Source organism: Adiantum capillus-veneris, chromosome 27, assembly GCF_014529385.1.
Source record: "Adiantum capillus-veneris isolate H3 chromosome 27, ASM1452938v2, whole genome shotgun sequence".
In the NCBI taxonomy this organism is placed as follows: domain Eukaryota; kingdom Viridiplantae; phylum Streptophyta; class Polypodiopsida; order Polypodiales; family Pteridaceae; genus Adiantum; species Adiantum capillus-veneris.
In genome coordinates this window covers 55236832-55243604 of record NC_140957.1, presented here as the reverse complement: position 1 = coordinate 55243604, position 6773 = coordinate 55236832, and the positions used below count along the sequence as shown (strand labels likewise).

General features: G+C 43.5%; 2 protein-coding genes across 3 annotated transcripts; one reads left to right on the top strand and one right to left on the bottom strand.

Annotated features, from left to right (window-relative positions):
* Window positions 1-904: 904 nt before the first annotated feature.
* On the top strand, window positions 905-3975 carry LOC147422009 (L-type lectin-domain containing receptor kinase IX.1-like). The gene is made up of 2 exons (XM_086503529.1): window positions 905-2570; window positions 2703-3975. Exons 1-2 carry the CDS (start codon window positions 1204-1206, stop codon window positions 3445-3447), a joined length of 2112 nt encoding a protein of 703 aa, XP_086359655.1. The 5' UTR covers window positions 905-1203; the 3' UTR covers window positions 3448-3975.
* On the bottom strand, window positions 3589-4594 carry LOC147422008 (uncharacterized). Of its 2 annotated transcripts, XM_086503530.1 has the most exons (4): window positions 4357-4594; window positions 3971-3991; window positions 3795-3888; window positions 3589-3726 (listed from the first exon to the last, which is right to left on the bottom strand). In XM_086503530.1, exons 1-4 carry the CDS (start codon window positions 4530-4532, stop codon window positions 3691-3693), a joined length of 327 nt encoding a protein of 108 aa, XP_086359656.1. In that variant the 5' UTR covers window positions 4533-4594; the 3' UTR covers window positions 3589-3690. The 2 variants fall into 2 exon arrangements, 1 of the variants encoding a protein (XP_086359656.1); XR_015186839.1 differs by lacking the exon at window positions 4357-4594 and having other exon boundaries at window positions 3823-3888; window positions 3971-4069.
* Window positions 4595-6773: the final 2179 nt, after the last annotated feature.

The following is a 6773-nucleotide window of genomic DNA, read 5'->3' as shown; positions in this document are numbered from 1 at the left end:
AATACTTTACTTGTGTGGGACATACTAGTAGCTTCTCTATTATATTCATTAGTGGCTAGATTCCTCCCAACTCAATATCGGCACCCTCGCTCCCTCAATTTGTCATTTGTTGCGTCAAACAAGAGGGCCTTCCATTGGTTTCGATTCCTCACCGATCAAAGGTTCACTCTTGCATCCCTCGATCTACGCCAACCGAGCACCTTTACTTGGTTGCATTCAAAGAGCACTAAAAAATTAAAAATAAAACTTTTTGCTTCCCCGTCGTCCACCTCCCCGCACCTTGGTCCGCCGCCTTGCACATGGGCAGGCCTGCTGCTGCATCCACATCCTTGTCCCTGCCTCCACCTTGTGCTTTGTCCCTCCCTCCCTTCTTCGCGTGATGCTGCATCTGGAAAGATTCGCTTGTTTTTATTTTTTCGAAATCGTTAGGACATAGTTGTTACGAGGAATGGTCGACTCTCTGAAAGATTAATCGAAGATATACAAGGTTGAAATGATGTATATGGTCGGGTTGTATATGATCGGCAGTACTTGTTTAGTATCAAGGCAAAATTTTGTAATGGGTGGGTTTTATAAAGGGATTCCTAGTATGGGTATGGTCTCGGGTATGGTCATGGACTGCAAGTGCCCCATGGTTCACGGCTGTTACTTTGTCCCCCCTCTTCTCTTAATATAATTTTCAGCGCTTTGTTGGAAAAAAAATAAAATGAGCCTTAGTTATCAGACATATAAGGTGAAGAAACTAGCCTTCCTATTTGGGGAGAAGAGAGGGTGACGTACACTTGAGAGCCACGACTAAAGACAAGAAGAACGAGACAAACCCTACGTTTGTAAAAGGCAGCAAATGTTCGAGACTGAAACGGTCAAAATGACAAAAAAAAAAAATGAAGATCGTCCAGACTCCAATGCTCCATAGCCTTCAAAAGAAGAAAAGTTAAGGGTAGTGGCCTGCATACTTGAGCCTGGCAAGCCAAAAAACAATCAGACTGCAAGCAAGCTATGGCGAATAGAACTTACACTTGAGAATGCATAACAAGACCCATCAGTATTCCTCCCTTCACAATCACACAAAGGCAGATATACCCTTCATTCCTAGTCATAAGATTTGAACTCACAACCGATTACAAGCCTTTGAGCACTCAAAAACAAAATTCAAGGGGGAATTTTCTTTCAGTGAGTTCCACAGCATTGTGCCTAATACTCATGCAAATGGACTCTGCAGCATTTCGATTCTATAAATCCCCCTCCCTCTTCTTAATGCCACTGCTAATTCTTGCAAATTGTCCTCCTCCTACTCTTGCATTGAGCTTCAATTACTCTTCCATGGGTAACTCTGTAAGGCATTACTTGGTAGACAAGGGCAATGTCTCCTTTAGTCCTCAGTATGTGGAGCTCACCTGGTTCGACAGTGATCCCTCCGAAAGCGCAGGCCGTGTTTACAACGAAGACCAGCTCCTCCTGTGGAACTCTGCTACCAATAAGGCTGCCTCTTTCAATTGCTCTTTCACATTCAGCATCATCCCCATAAGCAACAAGCAACCTGCTGATGGGCTTACCTTCTTTTTGCTTGATCCCTCTCTCTCTGAAATCCCACAACAAGCCAAGGGCTTCTGGCTGGGGCTCCTGAATGCAACTTCTAATAAGACTGGCTCCCAAGGCATTGTTGCAGTTGAATTCGACACTTTCCAGAACTCTTTCGATCCCAGCGATAACCACATTGGCATCAACATCAACTCAATAATTTCTGCAGAGTATTCTAATCTCAGCTTTCAGTTATGGGAATCCTCCATCATCTTTTCTTGGGTTGATTACTCAAGTACCAAATCTCTGCTCGAAGTGTATGCTACCAATCTTTCAAGCACCAAGCCAAGCTCCCCACTGATTTCCTATTCCATCAATTTGGCCCAGTTTTTGCCAGAGAACATTCTTATTGGGTTCTCGGCTGCTACAGGACGAGAATCTGAGTATCATCGTTTACTTTCATGGAGCTTCGATAGTACACCCATCACTTTGACACCGGCTACACAGAGTAGGAACAAGGGCCCCCACATAGGCCTCATAGTGGGTCTAATCAGCACATTGGTTTTTTCCACTGTGGTTGTGATGGTGCTATTTCTAGTGCGAAAGGAAAGACGAAAAAAACGACCAAGGCGAGATCAGCCAATACCTTCAGGTAACCGACCTAGCGATTTGCCCTCTGAACCATTGGATGTAGGTTTGGGGCCACAAAAGTTTCACTACAGAGATCTAAGCCAGGCGACCAATGAATTTGATGATCGTTTCTTGCTGGGGGAAGGTGGCTTTGGGTCAGTTTACAAAGGCGTGTTGCCGGACGATGGGAGCGAAGTTGCAGTGAAGTGCATCTCACAGAAATCAGCACAAGGAGAGAAAGAGTTTCTTGCAGAAGTGAGCATAATAAGCCGCATTCGCCACAAAAACTTGGTGCAGCTTAAAGGGTGGTGCAGAGAAAATAGCAGGCTTCTTCTTGTGTATGAGTACTTGCCGAATGGTAGCTTGGATCGCCATCTCTTCAACCAGTCATCTACATTGACTCTAGATTGGAACAAAAGGTTTGTTATGTAACTACTCTTCAGCATGAGCATGTGCACACAACAGACCTTTCATTAGCAGTGTCAAACCATTTTCGACCTTCTTTTCCCTGTGCCATAGCCTACTAACTAACTGGCTAATGCATTCCACAGATACAACATTATATGCGGATTGGGCTCTGCCTTGCAATATTTGCATCAGGATTGCGAGAAGGTGATCGTGCACAGAGACATAAAGGCAAGCAATGTCATGCTCGATGCCAACTACAATACCAAGCTTGGAGACTTTGGTCTGGCAAGGCAATTGGGGGAAGGGGCGGGGGGGCATACAACGCTTGCTGCAGGAACTGTGGGTTATATGGCACCGGAGACATATGGCACAGGACGAGCCACACCCAACTCAGATGTTTATAGCTACGGAATAGTTCTGTTGGAGGTGGTGAGTGGATGCCGCCCTGTCGATGCCAGCTTGCCCACACAATTTGAAGGACGCCTTCTTGACTGGATCTGGGATTTGCATAGCAAGGGGAAACTGAGAGAGGCCTGTGATGTCAGGCTGGAAGGGGCTTCTGATGATGAGCAGCTTATCCGGGCATTGACAGTCGGGCTCGCTTGCTCGCATCCAGATCCCCAAATGAGACCGTCGATTCAGGTTGCACTAGAAGCTTTGCAAGGAAGGGTAGCCCTGCCTACCGTACCTACCTTCAAGCCAGTGGCTTATTATGGGCCTCCTCCATCCATGAGTCTAATAAGTATAATCATGATGTACTCCTCTGGCCCCCTTCTCTCCTCATCTTCTTCTGCTGCAGACTCAGATATGCCTAAGAAAGCCCTTCTTGATGAGCAGGCCTCAGCTGTGGATATATATGCTGGACAAGGAATGCATCAATCAATGTAAGTTCTATTGTCTCACTGTGACAGACCTTCAATTGGAATCTTCGATTGTAGCTTAGATACGCGATGCGTGAGTCTGGTAGATTAACTCTAAATCCAGCCTAGAAGTTCTGTATCGTACCTCATTCTTTACACATTCATAAGTGCTTGCTACATTATGCAGAAAGAACATCTGGGGGCCGCTGCATGTGGCATTCTCTAACTCATCCTCCACCTCACAGCATTTACAATTCACGTCCATTCTTCCTCATTCTGATTTGAAGGTGCATTTTGATGGGTCGATCTTCAAAAGCAAGAGACATAAAGAGCAGTCAAGTGGATTGATATCTCTTAGAATTCCAGAATACTCACCTGTATATTTAGTGTTAACGCAATGTACATGGAAAACAGACTCTCGATGCTTAAATCCCTTCCAATTCTTGTAACCTTTCTTTTACCTCCACCACTGTGATTTGAAGAACATTTTAAAGCTGACGTTAATTCATTCCACAATCAAAGGATGAACAACAATGCATCATCATCCTTACCACCAGACTTGTGTAAAAAACCTGCAATTTTCCCTTCTGGGCAATTCAATTCATGGTTGCTCTATGAGTGTGTAGTGCAGTCCCGCGCCAAGATCTCACTACATTGTACATTACGAAAACATCATAAGCTAGTGCAAGGGACGGACCGCAAAGTTTTCTAGAGTTCACTATCCAAAACGAACCAATCTTTTCAATATATGTGTCTAAGGGAAAACTAGCTAGACAACCGCGGTTCATACATACGAACATCTAATAGCTACACACACAGAATTTGATCTTAAAAATTAAGGTCCAATTAAATTGTAACCAAGGGCTTCCATCTTCTACCGGCTGATTAGCACTCCAGACTGGGCAATGCTAGAATCCTCTAACCTCACTGAGATTACACGTCAAGTGACAGACTATTCTTCATTGTTGATGTAAAGAGTATCAAGCTCACCATGGATTCTGCAGTAATATGATACTGTCGACCTAGCAGGGAATGAGCTTTAGCTGGCGACCGTTGCGCGTAGTGCTTTATGAACTTGCTTGGATGCGCTGCCTTCCCGCACCTGCGAGACATCTCCGTCCCAGCCCCACCGCAGGCTTCGACAAAGCCTAACTTTACTGCAATCCCACGTACAAAGTTACAAATTTGAATTTTATAAATTTTCAATTTGAAGATGAGACAAATTTAGTGTAACTAAGGTAAGGGTGCCAAAGCAAGGTTCTGGGCTTGTGTGTGTGATGTCGGGACCTTTTGATCTCGACATGCCATAGTATTATTTTCTATGCTTTTCACATTCAAGTATCAACGTGCTATCACAAACTGAAGTGAAACTTTCCAAGGAGCTTATTCAACGAGGGTGAAGAGCGCAACATAGGTGAAATTGCGAGCTTTGTTCGTGATGATAAAAGCGATGCCCTTTGAGTATGATGCCATAGCACTGGCCTTCTCATCTTAGAGTGCTTTGTTAGCAACATTCATATTGAATTGAAAAACTAGTAGTGCATGTGAAGCAAAATAGAGCTAGGGGCACACACACACACACACATACACGAAGGAAGTCAACATTCTTATAAGAATCTCACTAACAAGCGCATTTCTCCTTTCATATGGAAGAAGCCATGTGTTTTTTTTCAATTAACCCACTATCGCATTATGAACAAAATGGGGTTAAGGAGGGACTCTTTATTTGTCATGGGATTGAAAATGCGATTATGGAATGGGTAAATGAGTGGATGCCACGTGGAATGAAATGGTGGGTATGGCAGAACCTAAAAGTGAGCGGTCAAACTTCCAAGCCTGGAGGTGGAGGAGAATAAATCTCGTATAAATTTAAGAATTTGCACCTTTTAAAGTTGGGGTAAAAATCAGTGTTTTCTCTCTAATGGATGTCAGTTTCTCCCTCCCCCCCCCTCCCCCTTCCCTCTCTCTCTCTCTCTCTCTCTCTCTCTCTCTCTCTCTCTCTCAAAAGTGTGTCCCTCCCTCCCTCCTTTCTCTAGCGTACCATCTCTATCCTCTCCACCTCAGTTTGCAAGTTGCATCTCCTTTTTCAATGTCAATTTTCCCTCCCAAAAGGCTCTTGCAACAGAGGTTCAAGGCCTCCTTTCCCTCCTCAAGCTTGTTGCATGTCTCCTCAATGATAGACACCACCTATTGAATCTCTCCATTGCTCTATGAACTTCACTTCACAACTCTCCCTAAAGGTGTAGATATGAAGCATATCCTACTTCTAGAGCTTCTCTCTCGAGAGGGTTTACTTTTCTTATTAGGTTTCCTGCTCCTTCTTCCCCATATAGCTCTCAAATAGTATTTTCTTACACCACAACTTTTTTTTCGGGAATTAAATCTCTTCTTATGCAGTAGAGCATTTTTTGGTAGGACCATAGCTTCTTTGGATGCTTTGTTAGGTAAGAAGATTGAACTTCATTCTTATTTCCTATTTGCTCATAGCTATGCTTACCATATTGCTAATTACTCAACTTGCAGGTGAAGGCTCATAGCGGTGTCATTGATCCTTTTTGTGTGCATCCTAACTTTTCTCTTTATGCAAATGAGAATAAGAGTGTACATTAACTAATATTTATTTTCTTTGTGCAGATGGTGCTACTTTCCTTTCATGGATCCCCCAAGTGCTCAATGACCTGGGAGTGTTATTGACTCAATATTTTGCAGCAATGTACAAGACATTAGTGGTCCTTGGGTTGGCATCGACTAGTGATTTATGTGGATGACAATGCAGCCAAGTTCAAAAGGTGCTCACAAGGTCTCAAGGAGACACATTGCTTATGAGCACACCACTGGAAGAGAAGAATCATGGAGTTCAAGAAAATTCAAAACGCTAAACAATTATGTTAGGGGTACCATCATAGCATTGCCCCAATGACCAACAGTATTAAAATTTTGTCAATCCGGAGGGATGAGCTACCCGGCTAGGGAATGTAAACACTTACCGATTAGTGAGCTAATCATGGAAACACAAATGGCAACTCTATGATGTGGGCTTCTCAGCCTATGGAGGAGCTAAGCCATGATGTTTGGCAATCTCCACATCCACTTCTCTTCACCTCAAATCAACCCAATATCATACACTAACGATAGCAAAGACGCACACATCACTAATCCTATCATGCAACACACTAATCACAAGCACACACACAGAGATTTATTGAGCATCTACACTCCAATCAAACCTACATGCACACACAAAGAATAGAGGGCAATCACACAAGATTAGAGCAAGATTAATCACTAATTAGTTATAATCTAGCTAATCAAAGCATCATTAATCACAAGAGAGTATGAGAGAGGCATAGTGAA